We start from the raw sequence: 18,728 nt of genomic DNA, 5'->3' as shown, positions 1-18,728 counted from the left end.
AAGCTCTTACTACATAGTTCAGTTTGGATTTGAATCTGTGCATCATCATGCTGTGGTCATGGGCATTTACTAGCACACCCGGCCTTCTCTTCTAACTTGAAAACATAAAGCCTGAAGTGGTGGCCCTTGGGAGGCAGAGGTGGGCAGTTCTGCGTGAGTTAGAGGTTAGTGTGGTGTGCACAGTGAGTTTGAGGCCAACCAGAGTGACATAGTGGAACTCTGTTTGTTTGTTCTTTAAAGATATCAAAAGTTTTTATGTTCTTCAGAAGTTGAGAGGGTTTGGGCTTGTCCCTGGGGGAGAAAGGAGCAGCACCTGGCTGGTTAATAAACATCTTCTGTAACTTAATCATTTTCAGAGATGGTTGAATCATTAAGAACCTTTAGGGGAGGAGGATGGGGAGGGAAGCCCATATAGAAGGGGGAGGGGTTAGGGGGATGTTGGCCCGGAAACCGGGAAGGGAATAACAATCGAAATGTAAATAAGAAATACTCAAGTTAATAAAGATTAAAAAAAAAAAAAAAAAAAAAAAAAGAACCTTTAGGCCCAGCAGTTAGAAGGCAGGCAGGCAGGTTTCTGAGTGTTTGAGGTCAGCCTGGTCCACACAGTGTGCTCCAGGCCAGCCAGAGGCACATAGGGAAACTCTGTCTCAAAAAATAAATAAATAAATAAATAAAAAATAAAAATAAATAAATAAATAAATAAATAAATAAATAAATAAAAAGTTTCAGAGGCTGGAGAGATGGCTCAGTGGTTAAGAACACTGGCTGCTCTTCCAGAGGTCCTGAGTTCAATTCCCAGCCACCACATGGTGGCTCACAACCATCTGTAATGGGATCTGATGCCCTCTCCTGGCATACAGGTGTAAATGCAGCTAGAGCACCCATAAATAAATCTTTAAAAAATTATTTATAAAAAAGTTTCTATTTACGTTTGTTTTCTTTCCTTTTTATTTTTGTACATAATCTTTAAATATTTGTTCTACATGTATTTATTTTGTATGTATGTATGTATGTATGTATATGTGAGGGCATGTGTGTGCTGTGGCACACATGTGTAGTTAGACAACTTTCAGGAGTTTGTTATATGTCCTGGGGCTTGAACTCGGGTTGCCGGCTTCTTGAGAGCCTTTACCTAGTGAGCCATCTTGCTGGCCCCATACTCCTTTTTGAAAGCCAATTCTAGAATATCTAACCGGCAGGAGACACATTCATCTTTAATTGCCTGTTCTTTTTCTTTTTTTTTTTTTTTTTTTTTTTTTTCCTTTTTTTTTTTTTCAGAGCTGGGGACCGAACCCAGGGCTAGGCAAGCTCTCTACCGCTGAGCTAAATCCCCAACCCCGCCTGTTCTTTTTTCTACAATAGTTCCTAGAACTATTTCCTAGAAACAATTAATAAGGGTTTATGTGACTTCAAAAATATAAATTTCTATGCACCTGTGTTTGAAAGGGGAGTTAGAGGAGCCAGACTTCTGTGTATAGTCTTCAGTATGTGTAGTCTCCAAAGCCCTGCTTAGAGCACTGTGATCATGGTCACCACCCACTCTTCTCTCTCAATCCCCAGTATTGTAGCACGTCCATCCCCAAGCAGGAAAAGCTTTTGAATTTGCCCGGAGACAGGCTTTTCTGGAGTGAAGCAGATATCGTTCAAGCAACTGAGGACTTTGACCAAAGCCACCGAATCAGTGAGGGGACCTTTGCCGATATCTACCGGGGACAAAGGAATGGCGTGGCCTTCGCCTTCAAGAGGCTCAGGGAGGTGAGGTTTGGGTGTCTGCAGGGAGCGCGGGGCCTGCTGCTGGGGATGGATGGTTCTTCAAGGGTTGTGCATGTTCCCACAGGTGGCTGGCTCAAGTCCAGGGTCCATGGACAGATTCCTGCAGGCGGAGATGCAGCTGTGCCTCAGGTAAGTTTCCTTGCAGAGTCCCTGACCTAATGATGACAGCAGGCAGTGCTTCCAACATGCAAGGCAAGCAGTTAACATTGCCAGTAGTGTTCCAGGACTTTTTCTGTTGCTGTCACTGAGCGTCACAGAGGGGGTGGCTTCTAAAGTTCAAGTTTGTTTATTTCATGGTTTTGGGGGCTGGGAAGTCAAGGGTCTCCACTGAGGCCTCATGTAGCCAATACCAGAGCAGCAAGCATCACATAGCGAGACTGAGGGTCTCTCCCCATCTAGTACAGCCCTAGCCCATGACCTCCCCTAACCCTAATGACTCCTGATCATCCTGCCTCCAAGTACCTCTGACTATAATTTGGGGACCCAGTTTCTAACACACAAACTTTGGGGCACATGCTCAGGTCACAGCATATACAAGCTCATTCCATTGTCACTAGAATGTGGCAACACATATCCCAGGGCCATCGTAGTATAGTTGTATACGTTGGAGCCCAGAGAGACTCAGTGTTTGGCCCAAGACCACACAGCTGGTAAGTGGCAGGGCCAGAGTGCGAGTCTTTGTGGACTGTGTCCAGAGTCCATGCTCTTCCTATGCAGCAAAAATTAGAATTCTCCAAGAAACCTTGGCTTGTTTCAGCTCCTCCTTCCATGTATGAGGAAAGAGATCCTTCCTATCCCATTTTGAAATAGGCAAACAGACTGGTGGTCTAATGGCAAACCCATCATAACACTAGACATGCGGGGACCCACAGAACTAAATCTGCCTCTGTGTGTGTTTGTATAGCCCAATACGGAAGAATGGTTTGTTTTATTTTTGAGACAGGGTTTGTATCCCTGCCTGTCCTGGAACTTGCAACGTAGACCAGGCTGGCCTTAAACTTACAGATCCACCTGTCTCTGCCTCCCAAGTGTTTAAGGGTGTGAGTCACTACACCTGGCTTATTTTATTTTTTTTGAGACTAGGTTTTCCTATGTAGCCTGGTTGGCCTGAAACTCTTTATGTAGACCAGGTTGGCCTCAAACTCCCAGAGATCCGTTTGCCTCTGCCTTCCAGGTGCTGACTGAAGGTGTGCATCACTGCAGTTGGCCCAGGTTTTATTATATTTTAAGACGGTTGAACCAAAGAAGGATGTCTCATGGTCCATGAATGCAAGATGACGTGAAATAAAGTTTTATTGGTGTACAGCTGTGTTTTCCAGTGTTCAGTGTCTATGGCTCCTTCTGGGCAGAACACACTGTAGGGCGCTTGCTATAGTCTACAGTCTGTGCAGAACACATGTTTTCTAACTCAGGCTGGAGATGTAGCTGAGCATGGACTCCCCATCCTACTGCCCCCCAAGATCACAGGTGTAAAGTAATAAAACCTTCAAAAGTTACCCCCCACTATGTTCACTTGGCTGCGAGGCATGCTCTTGTCAGCCCAGCACTGGGGGATGCTGAGGGAGGAAGGCTGCACACTAAAGGCTTCCCACCCCAGAGCTGGGAGGGGCTGGGAGAGAAGGGGACAGCTGGGGACTGAGACATGTCCTGGCTCTGTTGTTTCCTATTTCCTAATGCTTTCTCTAGTCATCCATGAGAAATAACACACACGTGTGTAACCATGTAGACACTCATTTCATGGAGACCAGACATGTAGTTTTGTCCTTGCTTCAACTCTGTGCTCACATAGGCTTGGTGGTCACTCCTCCATTCATTTAGTTTAGTAGCCCAGGCTTCCCCAGGTTAGAGGGAGTGCTCACTTGAAGCCAGGTAGCCCCTGCTTCACAGTGCATGCAGTATAGACAGGTGTGCAAATGGCTAGTGAATGAACAGGTGTGAAGTAGGCATGGGAAGGCAGCACGATCTGACACAAGGCCATCTGCACTTGCCCTGTGAGGTAGCCTGGGCTATGACCACAGGAAGGCGATAGAAAACTGTGTGTAACAGTGTACGGTGGTTTGTGAGGCAAGAGGTTTCTGGGAGGCAGAAGAGAAGTGTCCTTTCCCAGATAGACATGTGAATGGAGAAAGGTGACTCAGCCAGCGGGACTCCCCTTTTGACTAATCCTGAGGTGGGTGTGGTGGCCTATAGCAAGTTCTTCATCCTTCAGCCTGTTCCCAGAGGTGGGTTAGGGTTAGTTAGACTCACAGCAGGGGGAGTAGGGTGAGGCCATCAGGGATCAGAGCTTGTGGCACCTGGGAGGTAGCTGGTGGTCCAAGCTGGGAAGGGACGGTCTGCCTCTGGTCCTTGCTCTTTGAAGCCTGACTGTACACTTGTGCTGGGTTCAGATGCTGCCACCCCAACATCCTACCTCTGCTGGGCTTCTGCACTGGAAGACAGTTCCACAGCCTCATCTACCCCTACATGGCCAATGGCTCTCTGCAGGACAGACTCTGGGCTCAGGTAAACCCACGGGTCATGGGCTGTGGTCATAGAATGGAACAGATAGCTCTTGCCTGGCGGTCAAGTTAAGGACTTCAAAGAGTGTAAACTTTTTGGAAAGCTCATAAAATCTTCAATGCAGACACCAATGTATCCTTTATTTCGTTTTATCTTTATTTATGATGAATTTTTTTTTTTTTGAGACAGGGTCATCAGTAGCCAGGTCAGCCTCAAACTTACTACATGGCAGACAGCTTGAAATTCTGATCCTCCTGTCTTTACCTCCTGAGCTAGGAGCACAAACATGTGCTACCACGCCTGCTCTCTGCAGGGCTGGGGTGTGAAATCCAGGACCTGGATAGCAGAGGCCAGTTTAAACTGAGCTCCATCCCCAGCTGCCCTCCTCCTCGTCTTTATAGGGCTAAGATCAAATCTAGGACTTTATACAATCAAGGAAAGTGCTCCCCCACTGAGCTACACTTCCATTTCATACCCAAGGAAACTGAAGCTCAGAGACCTCTAGTATTTTCCCAAAGTCACACAGCTCATGTGTGTCTGAGCTTGGACTTTCCAGTAGATCCATTTGATGGGAATATCATTACAAGGTAGCACATCCCACTGGCTGAGCCCCTTGACCAAGGATAGAGTCGAAGGAGTCCAAGAATGGGCTGTAAAGACTTTAGAATGGTTCAGGAGTGATCCTTTTTGCTCCTTCTCTTTCTCTTAGGGCGACTCAGACATGTTGTCCTGGCCACAGCGTGCCAGCATCTGCTCAGGGCTTCTTCTAGCTGTGGAACACCTGCATAGCCTGGATATCATCCACAGTAATGTGAAGAGGTGAGAGGGCAGGATGAGCTGGGCCTGCTCCCCAGGCCTGGCTTTGAGAACGCGGCTAGCTCCTGTTCTTGTTTCCTGCTTGCCTGCCTACCTGCCTGCCTCTCTGTCTCTGTCTGTCTGTCTGTCTCCCTCCCTCCCTCCCTGCCTGCCTCACCCCTCCGTTCCCCCTTCTTCTCCTCCACATCCCCTCCCTTGGGGACCTTAGCTCTCTCTTTAGGTCCTCAAAATCCAGCATTTCTGAGGTGTGTTCTCTGCTCACGCCCACTATGTGAAACTGTCACTTTGTCTGTGGCCTTTCTGGGTTAGTTTCCCCACAGGCCACAGCACCCTAAACATTTGACCGTCTACTCAGGAGCTAGCCTGCACTCCATCTGGGAGCTGTGCCCAGCCTTGGGATTTGAGCTCCTCATTCAAACTTTCCTCAGTACCCGCCTTCCCTGTGTCTTGTCAGGGAGGCTTCCTGTCCCCAGCATCTTAGAATCAGATTTCCAAGGGGAAGAGAAGTGGTGTCATGGGTGAGATTCCAAGAGTCCAAGGCATTCAGCAGAACCAGCTCCACAACCATAGGTCTTGCTTTTCCTCGAGGTTTCCTCCCATGTAGTGCATGCCAACCCAAACCCCTTCCTCTTTCCTCTCCTGACTTACATTGGGCAGCACAGCATGCTGGGCACGCTCTCCCATCAAGCTGCATCCTGGCTCATTTTCTTTCTTTTTTTTTTCCTTTTCTTTTTTTGGAGCTGGGGACCGAACCCAGGGCCTTGCGCTCACTAGGCAAGCGCTCTACCGCTGAGCTAAATCCCCAACCCCCTGACTCATTTTCAATTCCTTGCTTTCCTCTCACACAAATCCTCACCCCTAAGACTGGATGGTTTCACAGCTCCCAGTTTCTCTTCTGCTTCCCCACTTATTTGATCAGGGAGTCATGTTGCAAGGCTTCATGGTTGACTGTGATTTCTTAACCTTGCAGTGAAGTGGCTTGTCCACATTTACTTGTATACTCCTAGTAGTCGATATTGGAGTTGTTGGCTATTATAAAAAATAATTTTTAAACTTTTCTTATTTTTTGGTTTATTGAGACAAAGTCTTGCTGTAGAGAAGAACCAGCCTCTAACTCACAGTGTAGCCCAGGCTGACCTGAAGCTCACTATGTAGCCTACACTGGCCTCGAACTTCCAGCAGCCCTCCTGTTTCAGTTTCCTGAGTGCTGGGGTTTGTAAGTGAGCCACTGTGTCTGGCCTGGCATCTTCCTTTTCATATACTGCTTGGTGGGCCAGTGAGCTGGCCTAGTGGGTAAAGATTCTTGCTGCCAAGTCTGATGGCCTTGAATTTGATCCCTTAACTCTAAGTGATGGAAGGAGAGAGCCAACTCCTGCAAAATTTCCCACTGTGCTCCCCTGGCAAGATGTGGCATTCATGCTCCCTCCACATAAACAAATGCAATAAGATAAAACACTGCTAAAGTTAGTTCCAGACATGAAACCTCCCTCTCAGGAATTCTTTCTCTGAGTTAACTCCCTCCAGCTGACTGGATCAAAGGATATGTTCACGTCTCTTTTTAAAAATTTTAAAACGTGCTCCCCTTTCCTACAACCTGAGCAAACTGAGTTATCAAGGATGCCAGTGTTTGGATTTGCCCTGGTGAGGCCCGAGCCAGTAGTGGGAACAGCTTTGGTAGAGTAGAGGCCAGGGTGAGCAGTGGGCTGGCGTCTGTGGGCAGTGGAAGTCTGCATCTCCTGCGTGTTCCTGGGCCAACTAGGCTAATTTTCAATCCCATGTCCCCTAGTGGAATGAATGGGCTTTCAGGGCCCTGCCCATTTATGGCTGGCTATTTTATGTTGAGTGTCTGTGACCTCCTCCCCTCCATCACTCGCACGGCTGTCATTGCCCGGTGCTAAATTGTTTGCCTGATGTGTTTCCATGGTAACCTTTTCTTCCCAGAATTCAGAGGTTCTCTTTACTTGCTTTCCCTACAGTGCCAACGTTTTGCTGGACCAGCATCTTAACCCCAAGCTAGCCCATCCAGTAGCTCACCCGTGTCCCACCAATAAAAAGACCAAATATACCGTAATGAAGACTCACCTGTTCCAGGCCTCAGCTGCGTATCTGCCTGAAAACTTCATCCGAGTGGGACAGCTCACCAAGCAAGTGGACATCTTCAGCTGTGGAATTGTAAGCATTTCCTTTTGTGTGAGCATGGGACTTGCATGGAGTTACAGCAGAGGCTGTTGGACTGTGGCCTATAGGCCAGATCTGAAACAAAGCCTATTGTGTCTTTTAAAATCTTTTATTTTACTTGTCTGTAGTTTGTGGGTGTGCAGCATGTGTGGGGTGGGGTGTAGTTCAGGTGTTATGCTCAGGTACTGTCGACCTCCTTTGAGATAGGTTCTCTCTTTGGCCTGAAGCTCACCATTTAGGCTAGGCTGTGAACAGTGAATCCCAAAGATCCTCCTGACTCTGTGTCCCCAGAGCTTGGATTACAACGTATTATAACGTATTATAACGTCTGGCATTTTTTAAAATGGGATCTCAGGATCTGAGCTCAAGTCCTTATGTTCACAAGGTGATCACTCGATGACTGATGGGACGCTAACTAGCTTGCCCTAACTCCCTCCCCCTCCCATTTTTTGATACTGAAGATAGTACCCAGGTCCTTAGACATGCTAGACATGTGTTCTACCACTGAGCCATACTTCCCAAATTTCTGTGATGAGGTCTCCCTGGGTACCTGTGGTCTAGCCTAGTCACCAACTATGTTCCTGCCTCAGCCTTTTGAGCACTGGAACTGTAGATGTGCCACCAGGCCTAGCTTTCATGGTCTGTTTTGTATGGCTTCCGACTTATAAGTGATTTTCAGGATTAAAAAGGTTTGCATAGCTGGGCATGTAGGTACATGTCTGCAATGCCAGCACTTGGAAGGTCAAGGCACAAAGATTCCTTTTAGTTCAGGCTAGCCTGGGCTACATAGTGAGTTCTAGGTCAACTTGACCTTGTCTCAAAAACTCTTAAAAACGGTAAGCAGGTGTTTACAGAAACTGTATATGGTGGGTGATTCTGCAGATGTTATCTCTCGACTTCCTGCTTCCCGTCCACACGGATGGCTTACCCACCTATCTCTGTCATGCTTGTTCATCGCTCTTCCCGTCAGTGACCATCCACCTCTCCTGCACACTCCCTGCCTCAGGACCAGGCGCCGGGTGCTCAGGGCGTGCTGTAGAGCATCTGTAGTCTGCTCAGTTTAGGACACACTGACTCCTTCTGATGTCTGTGGGACCAGTGTGTTAAAAGGGCTGAAAGGCCAGATAGGTTTGGAGGATGCTGTTGAGCAAAGCCAAGCGGGCTTTTCACCACAGACTTAATAGGGTGCTGACCCTATGACCTGGTTGGTGTGGACCCACCAGAGAAGGTTATGCAAGCCTTCCCAACTCTGCTCCACCTTACAGCAGAGCCGTGCTTTCTTGCTGTCTGTCCGTCCGACGTGGTGTTCCACAGAACCACAGAGTGTCCCACAGCATTGGGAAATGCTGCCTGAGAAGCACAGTGTGTTGCCTGCAGCCAAACTCAGACTGTTTCGCTCAGGGTTTTGCATCTGCCTTCCTCCCCATCTTGAACTCTGTACTTCCTCTCTGCGACCACAGTCTCCTGTCTGTTCACATCTCCCTCTGAAGCCCTCACTGGGCCACCTTCTACCCTCAGCCGGACCTCTGTGTACCAGACTCAGTTTCCTTCTGCCCCTGGCTGGCCACTCCTCTGGTTCCCATTCCCCTGACTCCACCCACAACGTTCCCTGTGAGGACTTCATGAAGCTGAGTAACCTCACTTGCTTGCAGAACCAGTGGCTCTCTGATAGGGGAGGCAGAGGGAGTTCTAGGAGCACCTAGCTAGGTATTTTAGGAAGACGGTATCTCAAAACAAACAGAATAGAATAAAACAAAATAAAAATTAAAACAAGTCAAAATAAGCCAATAGGGCAGACCCTCTAACCACCAGGCAGTATGGCCTAGTCCAGTACAGGTACTTCTGCCGTGTAACACCTGCCCACCCCATGTTTGGGCCTCAGTTTTGCCTCCTGTAAAGTGAGATGTTCGTGGTGCTTATAGAGTAGTGACAGGGCTGGGTGTGGTGGCTGAATGATCTCTGTAGGTTCAAGGCCAGCTTGGTCTACAAAGTGAGTTCTAGGGCAGTCAGGGCTCTGTAGAGAGACTTGTCTGAAATAAGTAAGTAAATAAATATTAAAAAAAGAGTTAATGGGATGTTGTGTATTGGGTATTGTAGTGGTGTGTGTGTGTGTGCATGTGTGTGTGCATATAGGCCCTGGTGTGCACATCCCCAACTCGGAAAAAAAAAAAAAAAAAAAGAGTCTGGATGTTGTGTTTCTCCCACCTGGGGATTGAACTCATTTGTGTGTCTGTGTGCCTGTGTGTGTGCATTTAGCTCAGTGGTAGAGCACATGCCATGTGTAGGAAGCAGAAAACCTGTCTGGAGTTGATCCCAGCTCCGGAAAAAAAAAAAAAGATTAAGAAAAAAAAAAAAAAAAGTCTGGCCTGCATGCCAGTGCCTCATCTTGCCCACTGTGTTTCAGTATTTTTATGCCCACTAAGTGACCATTGTCAGGGACTTGTTCCTTCCAGAATCACATGGCTGAAAAAGAGTAGACATCGATCTCCTAATTTGTTTTCCTCTATTTCTCCCTTCCTGCAAGGACCTTGCTGGCCGCCCCTTTTTGATTGGCTGCAGACCCTTTTCTGTGGTGCGCTCTGTGCTGCCCTCTCCTGGCCACTGCCTGCATGCTCCTCATTACCCTAAGAGCAGGGTCACCTCAGTGCCTAGCCTGTGGCTAGCTGCTCTAACTTGTTGGAGGATGTGGGAGAGACTTGACACAAAGGATTGCTGTTCATCCTGCAGCATAGCTGCTCTACCCCACGTGACACATGCAGACTCTGGCCCCCCAGTTTCAGTTCCCAGCCCTGGGGCTCACTTCTTGTGCAGAGTGAAACTGGGAATCCAGGCTTCTGTGCCTATCTCCCACTTCTGTGGCTTTTTGTTTTGTTTATTTTCTTTTCTTTTTGTTTTTTGTGTTTTTTTGTTTTTTTTTTTGAGACAGAGTTTCTTTCATTAGCTTTGGTTATCCTAGCTCTATAGACCAGACTGACCTTGAATGCAGAGAGATCCACCTGCCTCTGCCAAGTTCTGGGATTTAAGGCGGACACCACCGTCACCTGGTTCATTCCTGCTTCTTTACACTGCTGAGAATCCCAGGAAAGGCAGGCTTGCTCCTTGCACAGATACATATCACAGTTTCCCACCTGGATGTTGGCTCAGGACTGTGCTCCTTGTGGGTGAATGAAGTAGGGAGAAAATAGTGGTGTGGAAAGAGAATTAGGAACTGAGGGCCACCCTCAGCTGCAGAGTAACTTCTAAAGACCCTCTCTTACAAACAAGAAAAGGGGGCCTGTTATTGTAAAATATAAAAAATAAAAAAAAGTATCGGCGTCTTTTACCTCGCTAGGTCTGGCACCGAGGTGCCCCAAGATATCTGCTAGATATCTTGGCGGAAACACAGCCCAACTCCTCGGCGGCCCAGTGTCTCCTGCCGCCACACGCTTTGCTACACTCAAATAAAAGAACATACTACACAATAATCTTTGACCCAATTGGTAAGATATAATTGCCCACTTAATCATACAAAGCCCAGTACCATCCATCCCTTAAGAACATTTGTAACAACTTGTAAAGGTACAGCATGGAATTTTTTTTTTTTTTTTTTCAGATTGGGGTCCTCCAGGCCTTGGCTGCTTCCTCTGCCTCTCTCTCTACCACTGAGCTCCTCCCCCCCCCCCCCCGTCCCCCTCCCCCCCTATTGTCCTCCACTCCCTCTCTCCCTCTCCCTCCCCTCTCCCCCCCCCTCTCCTCTTGTTTGTTCTTTCCATTCCAGTCTCCTCCTCTTCCTTCAAACTTCTCTCCCACCCACCCTTTCTTCTCCTCCAATGACAGGCTTCCTTCTGTCCTGTACCTGCCCTCACCTGTACTTTACAAATACAATGGGGAGAAGGTTCCGGTGAAGTCAGCTGATTCCTGAGCATGTGACTAGGCAGCTGTCCTTAGGGCAGTGGAATTAGCATCAGAATACAAATAACTCCAGGGTAAACCACAACAGGGACTGTCAAGATGGCTCAGTGGGTAAAGGCGCTTGCTGCCTAGCCTGACTACATGAGTTCTAGTCCTGGGATCCACCTAGTGGAAGGAGAGTTTCAGTTCCCACAAGTTGCTATCTGACCTCCACACAAGTGCCATGGCACATGAATACCAACTCTCCCCCTCTCTCTCTCTCTCTCTCTCAATGAATAAATGTAATAATAATAATAACAACAGAAAAGATGAAGCCTTTGTCATTGTCTAAATCTTTTGCTGACTGTATAGATCATGCTAACTCTGTGTTCTCTCCTATCCACCCATCCAGGTATTGGCCGAGGTTCTCACCGGCATCCCTGCAATGGACAAGGACCGCAGTCCAGTTTACCTGGTAAGAGATCCAGTCACTTCTGGTGGGTTGGCTGGTGTCCTTGGGCACACATTCGTGTGGGCAGGGGGAGTCTTGCCCACCACATACAAAGTTCTCAGGCCTCAGTCCAGAGCTCTCGATGTCTGTCACATCTTCCCACTTGGCCACTTTAGAAGTACAGCGGCTGACGCTGCCTGTGTGTGTACGCAACTGCTAAGCCTTATTCTAGCCTTAGTTTTCTTCTTTTTTCCTTTTATTTTTCTCTTTTTGAGTGTGTGTTGGACGGCGGCGGGGGGGGGGTGGCTTTGAATTCTCGGTCAACCTTCTGCCTTTTGAGTTCTGGGATTACAGACTTGTGCCACACAGTCAGCCGCAGCCCTCTGAGTGAGCTTCTTCCTCTGTCTCAGCCTGCCTTCCATTTCTTTGGTGAGTCCTTGTATGCTCTAATCAAGTGGGTGGTTTGTCCCACACACACTCCTTGTCATTTTGCCCTGTGGTTTCACTCACTAGTTGCTCTAATTTTTCTTCAAATTTCCTGGGCCCTGGGAGTTGGCTCTTGAGACCTGCAAGGGTTCATGGTTGACGCTTCTGTCAAGAATGCTTTGTCCTAGCCTGTGCACAGCCCTGACAATAGTCAATATCCCCACACTGTGAACTCATTGCTAGTGGCAGCTTCTCTCACTGCTGGCTACGGATAAGATCTCTCCTTCTGGAGAGTCGCAAGGGTTGGGCTCTGGGAACTGTTTCTGGATCCCTTTGTGGTAACTTGTCTCTCTTTCTCTGCAAACCACTCACGGGCTTCAACTGTTACATGCTGATTTTCCCTTCCTCAACCGCCATTAAGTTTCCCCAAAGATAAATAGTTAAAAGTTCACACAGGAACCGAGTGAGCACCAGAAGTGACAGCCTTAGCTGTCTTCACTCCCAGGTATTGAATCCCTGATGGGTCGGCATGTTGTGTTCCCAGATCATGCCCAGATCCTGAAACCACCTACTCATTGGTTGGGGAAACAGGCACAGTGGGGCTACATTTTTATTTCTCCCTCTAAAATAAAATATCATTATATCGCCCAGTGAGCCTTGAACTCCTGGGCTCAAGCAATCCTCCTGCCTTAGTTTCCTGTGTAGCAGAAACCATAGGCCTATGACACCATACCTGCCTAGTTTTTAATTTTTAAATTGTTTTTATTTTTTTCTTTTACATTACATACATGACTGCATTTCCCCTCCCCCATTCCTTCAAGTCCTCTCTCCCCTGGCCCACTCCTCCTCAATTTCGCTTGGGAAAACAAAACAAAAAAAATCCTAGCGGGGTTCCCAGGGATATCAACCAAACAGGATATAGTAAGAGTATATCTGCATGATTTAATAAGACCAGGCACAAGCAGTCACATCAAAGCTGGATGAAGCAACACAGTATGAGGAAAAGGGTCCCAAGGGTAGACAAAAGAGTCGGAGACATCCCTCACTGTTAGGAGACCCACAAGAACACCAGGCTACATAACTCAGAGGTATATGCTTAGGGCCTAGCTCAAACCCATGTTGGGTTCGTGACTATTGCTTCAGTCCTGTGAACTGTGTTTTCATGGTATTCTCCACCCTTCTGGCTCCCACAGTACTTCTTCCCCCTCTTCTGTGGGGCTCCCCTGGCTCAGCCTAATGTCGGGCATCTGTTCCCATCAGTTGCTGGATGAGGCCTCTCTGGTGATAGTTGGGCAGGCACTGATCTATGAGCAGAGCAGAATATCATTAGGAATCATTTCTTTGACTTTTTTTTTTTTTCTTTCGCCAGTTGTGTTTAGAGCCTGGAGAAGGCCTTGTAGAGGAAGGGATGGCTGAGTGAGTGACTAGAATGGACCAAGGGACAGGGACGAGGTAGGGACGACTTTTAGGTGGCAAAACCAAGCCTCACTAAGTAACTGAGTCTAGCCTTGGATTTACAGACCTCTTCCTCAGTCGCTATAGAGTGCTGGGGCGACAGGTGCATGTCGTCACACTCAGCTTTAAAATGCTGTGCGTCTTATAATATGTAATTATAAGTAGCTACATATTTATATGCATATAGATATATAGCAGTGATTTGATATATATGTAGATAGATATATAGATATAGATATATATCAAGTATACAGCAGTTTGATACAACACATTGAATTCCTGGTCCTCCTGCCTTCATTTCCGGAGTGTGAAGATTGAAGGCACGCACCTCTGTTCTCTGTCTGCCTGGCTCTACGAATGCTATAGAAGCAGTGCACCAGCTGAACTATGACCCCATAAATGAGCTTACCTTCTCCCTCCTCACTCCTCCTGCTCCGGTCGGAGGTGGTGGAATTTCTGGCACTCTTGTTGTTAGCCCCGAACAGCAACCTCACTTCGTTTGTTTTGTTTTGTTTTGTTTGTTTCCCTTCTTGCTTATATCTTGGTAAGACGTTTCAAATGCCCGTTTGAAAGAGGCCCCTCTGACTCCCCTGTGATCCTGCTCTGCTCTGGCTGATGGTTACAACCCCTCCCCCTAGGTCCCCAGTCCTCCCCCCTTCCTTTTGATCCTCTTGGAGGAGCTGCGTGTAGTTGGTGGTGCCTGTGACTCAGATCCCCTCCGCAGGTGCAATCAGGGGTGACCTTCAGGACCTGCTGCCTTTTGTCCTCGTTCACCACAAGATTCATAACAGGCTGCAGGGGATCCGATGCTGCCTTTTGGCTTCTGCAGAGACACACGAGACAAACATACACTCACACACACTTACACACACAAAGAAAAAATCCTAAAAACAATACAATTACATTGGTGCTGGAGAGATAGATGGTTAATAACGCATAATGCAGAGGACCTGGGTTTGGTTCCCAGAACCTACATCCAGTGGCTTAGTACCTGGATCTCGTAACTCCAGCTCCAGAGGATCTGACACCCTCTTCTGCAGGTATCAGTACTCAAGCATACGTACCTGCACACAGACACACATATCTACAAATAAAAAAAAAATGAAAATCTTTTAAAAAGATTAAATTATAAGTGCTAGGCACGTGGCTAAGTGCTATGCAAATGATGGCTATTAGTATTTTATATGCATATATTTTACCAATGGCGGCATTTATTTGTCTGAAATGGGCTATTGAATATTTTTCTGTCTGGTGTCCTATTTTGTGCTGTGGCTCCATTGTTGGACTTGTATTTCTGTTATACCCAGGAAGAGGCATTTCGTGTTTCCATTTTCTGATTGGGACAGGTTAGGCCACTACAGATGTGGCCACGGATATCCTGGGCAATGCCGTGTGCCGTGTGCATTCTCAGGTGCTTGGGAGCTGAACTTGTTTGTGCTTTTTTTTTTTTTTTTTTTTTTTTTTTTCCAGAGCTGGGAACCAAACCCAGGGCCTTGCACTTGTTAGGCAAGCGCTCTACCACTGAGCTAAATCCCCAACCCCTTGTTTGTGCTTTTTTTTTTTTTTAAGATTTATTTATTATATGAGTACACTGAGCTGTCCGCAGACAGACCAGAAGAGGGCATCGGATCCCATTACAGATGGTTGTGAGCCACCATGTGGCTGCTGGGATTTGAACTCAGGACCCCTGGAAGAGCAGTGCTCTTAACCACTGATCCATCTCTCCAGCCCTTGTTTGTGCTTTTTAAGATGTCTTGCCACACACGGCATCTCACCTGGACTTCCTCCCTCTCCTCCCACAGAAGGATTTGCTTCTCAGCGAGATTCCCAGCAGTACTTCCTCAATTCACTCCAGGAAGACCAGCATGGGGAAGGTGGTGGTGAAAGAGATTTGCCAGAAGCACTTGGAGAGGAAGGCAGGGCTGCTGCCTGAGGCCTGCGCAGAAACCTGGGCCACCGCTGTGAGCGTCTGCCTGCGGAGACGGGAGGCCAGCCTGGAGGAGGTGAGCTCTCTGCTGCCTGCTGCCTGCTGCCTGCTGCCTTACCTAGAAAGCCTCACGTGCTGGTGATGCAATATGTTAAGTTTAGCCTTGATTGTCCACAGCAAAACTACAGGAGCCATTGCAGTCATGAGGGTTGCTGTGTGGGTCATGTGGGGCCCTGAGGGTAGGTGTCTGACTGGGCTGCAGGGAGTGCAGAATGGAACCTAGAAATCAGAGTTGCTGTGTAGGTCATGGGGGACCCTTAGGGTGGGTATCTGGCCGGAGCCTCTTGTGGGAGCCAATCTCTTCCTGTCTTCCTTTGGTCTGCTTTTTCTTCTGGTCTGTAACTGTCCTGTGGCAATGTATCCACCCTTTTGGAGAGAATGGCTTGAAATGGCCCATATTGTAGTCCTAAGCTGAGCTGTGATGAGTGCCGGAAGTCCTCTCACTAACTACAGAGGACCAGTCCATCTGAGCAAGCCATTCCTGCCCTGCTGTTCTGGACTTCCTGGTCTTTGCATGAGAGTTGTCTGTGTGGCTCACCAGGTCGGCGTGTGACTGGACTCTGCATCAAGCTGGGCGGGACACTAAGCTCAGACATTGAGGGCTCTGGAGGCCCAGCAGGACTTCCAGGTCACTAAGGATTTCAGAAGAGCAGTACACAAGCAGAGACAATCAGACGTATTCTAAGGAACAACCCCCCCCCCGCCCCCACGGCCCCCAGCCACTCACTTTCTTTCATTCCATTCCATCAATGGTTCAGTGTGTCAGTTAGGGCTTGGGTAAAGGGACCATAATGAGGAGATGGCAAAATACACTGATTTTCAGCAAGACAGGTTTGCTGCCTTTGGGTTGATGGTCTAGGTGCAGGTAACCAGGCCTGCAGTGGCCAACCATGCTGGCTAAAAAGCTTTCATTTCGGGATTCAAGGTGAACTGTCACTCAATTGGTTGCCCAATCCATTGCATCTGCTTTCCAGTCAGAGAAAGAAGGTTAAGAGAAGAGGACACACTTTTACATTCTCTCTTCCTTTTTATTATTATTTTATTTTGTTCATGTGTGAGTATCTTGCCTGCATGTATGGCTGCGCCTCACTTTTGTGCCTGGTGCTGTGTAGACCAGCAGAGGGCGTCAGGTCCCCTGGAGTCACTGACAGTTGCGAGCTGCTGTGTGGGTGCTGGGAATTGAACCTTGGTCCACTGGAGTGGCTGCCAATGCTTTTAACCAATGAGCCATTTGCTTAGTTCCTCTCCCCCCACCATTTTGAAAAGTCTGTGTGTGTGTGTGTGTGTGTGTGTGTGTGTGTGTGTGTGCGTGCGCTCGCGCACCCACATTTGGATGCCAAAGGACGTCAGAATGTTGGGTTTCCAGGAGCTGAAGTCAGAGGTATCTGTGAGCTATCTCATCTGGGTTCTGGGAGCCGAACTCAGGTCTTTTGCAGGAGCAGTGAGGACTCATTACCTCTAAGCCAGCTCTCCAGCCCTATCTCCCTTTCTTTTAAAAACATGACTGAGAAATGCACTCATCAGTGTTTGCATACCCCATGCATTACACAGAGCTTCAGAGGAAGCTTCAGACTGCAGTCCTCAGCATGGCAAATGCTTCTTGGGTATCTAATTGCACATTTATCTGGAGACTCGATATTTGAATCAGATCTTGGGGGATGAGCCATTTGCCATGTGCGCTAAAGGGGAGAGGACATTTCAGCCTACCACAGTGTAGCACAACCTGGCTTGAAAGAGCCATTGTCTGCAAACTCTGCAGGGTCTATCTAGTGCACTGGGCTGCTCTGCCATGCATTGGCTTATTTCTTTGTTATGTGTTCTGTGTGTACCTGTACATGGAGGTTCTGCAGGAACTTGTGAGAGTCAGTTCTTTCCTTCCACCATGCAGAGTCTGTGGATGGAACCCAGTTTCCCGAGGCTCACTAGGATATGCCTTTCTAGGGTGGATTCATCTTCCCTTCCCTTGCTTTAACTTTTATCTTTTTGGGGACAGGATCTCACACTGTAGCTCATGGTGGCCTTGAACTTGAGGCAGTTCACCGGCCTCAATCTCCTAGATTCTGGGATTATGCGTGTGAGCCACCGCCCTGGCTTTAGTATCTGTCTGCTTGTCTGTTTTTCAGAAGCTGTCTCTTGTAGTTCCGGCTGGCTTTGAACTTCATGCTTAGCAAAGTGGCCATGCATTCCTGATGCTGCATGTTTCTCAAGTTCTAGAACTACAGGCTTCTTTCACCCTTTTAGATTCCAAGATTTTTGTGTTTATAAAAATTTATATGCCTAGCAAGCGCAAGGCCCTGGGTTCGGTCCCCAGCTCAAAAAAAAAAAAAAAAAAAAAAAAAAAAAAATTAGCTGGGTGTGGTGGCACACTGCTTTAATCTACCAGTGCCTGGGAGTCAGAGGCGGGCGGATGTCTATGGGTTTGAAGCCAGCCTTGTCGTGAATTTTAAAATTAAATTTAGAAGTAGACTGTGTTTGTATATATACTTGTGTACGTACATGTGTACATGTACCTATGCCATGACACAGAAGTCAAGGCCAAAGAACAACTTCCAGGAGTTATTTCTCTTCCTTCTACCATATGGATCCTGGGGGTTGAACTCAGATTGTCCTTCTTGGCAGCAGGCACATTTACCTTCTGTGCTATCCTGCCAGCCTGTACACTGAATTTTTTTTGCAAGGCACTGAGGAAATGAAATTTTCTTACTAAGGGTGAGTAGTATATATGGTGAGCAGTAGTGCTGGTCCACTACTTGAGACACTGACACAGCAGCTGAAGCAGCTGCTTAAAGGCAGCTTAGGCTATAGTGAGTTCAAGGCCTGGATACAATGTAATGAGCTCCTAGCTCAGACATAAGGAGTCAAAAGAGAAGGCCTAGATGTAGTTCCTTGTAGCACGTTTGCCTAGCATACACACCCAAGGCTGTGCAGAAAACTCAAGGAGACACACGCAGACACCTGCCCACAGCTGGCCTAGTCACAGCCATCGGCGATTGGGGTGCAGTGATTAGACCCCCTGGGCTCACCCATTTACCTGTGGCTCTCAGTTCAGGTCTCTTTAAGGCAGGGTGCCCTTTCTTTGACTGCAGCAGGCATTTGATTATAGCCCCCAGGAGACCAGGTGGTGGCCTTCAGCTTTTGAAAGGACGGGTATGGGCGCAAGACATTCCCAGACCAAGTGCTCAGCACAAATGAGATTTATTTCCCCAGAGCAAGCGGGGTGAGGGGTGGGAGAGATTGCAAAAGCAGCAGTAGCAGCAAGACAAGCAAGCAGAC

At 47.8% G+C, this 18,728-nt stretch overlaps 1 protein-coding gene across 1 annotated transcript in view; it reads left to right on the top strand.

Annotated features, from left to right (window-relative positions):
• Irak2 (interleukin 1 receptor associated kinase 2) overlaps positions 1–18,728 on the top strand; it is a 57,129-nt gene that overhangs the window by 34,187 nt on the left and 4,214 nt on the right. The window contains exons 5-11 of the mRNA XM_032905912.1: positions 1,561–1,755; positions 1,838–1,902; positions 4,161–4,275; positions 4,982–5,091; positions 7,065–7,260; positions 11,549–11,611; positions 15,271–15,471. Coding sequence (XP_032761803.1) covers positions 1,561–1,755; positions 1,838–1,902; positions 4,161–4,275; positions 4,982–5,091; positions 7,065–7,260; positions 11,549–11,611; positions 15,271–15,471 — 945 coding nt within the window. The remainder of the gene's footprint in view (positions 1–1,560; positions 1,756–1,837; positions 1,903–4,160; positions 4,276–4,981; positions 5,092–7,064; positions 7,261–11,548; positions 11,612–15,270; positions 15,472–18,728) is intronic.

Source organism: Rattus rattus, chromosome 6 (assembly GCF_011064425.1).
Source record: "Rattus rattus isolate New Zealand chromosome 6, Rrattus_CSIRO_v1, whole genome shotgun sequence".
NCBI lineage: Eukaryota > Metazoa > Chordata > Mammalia > Rodentia > Muridae > Rattus > Rattus rattus.
This window is presented reverse-complemented; position numbering and strand designations above follow the sequence as displayed.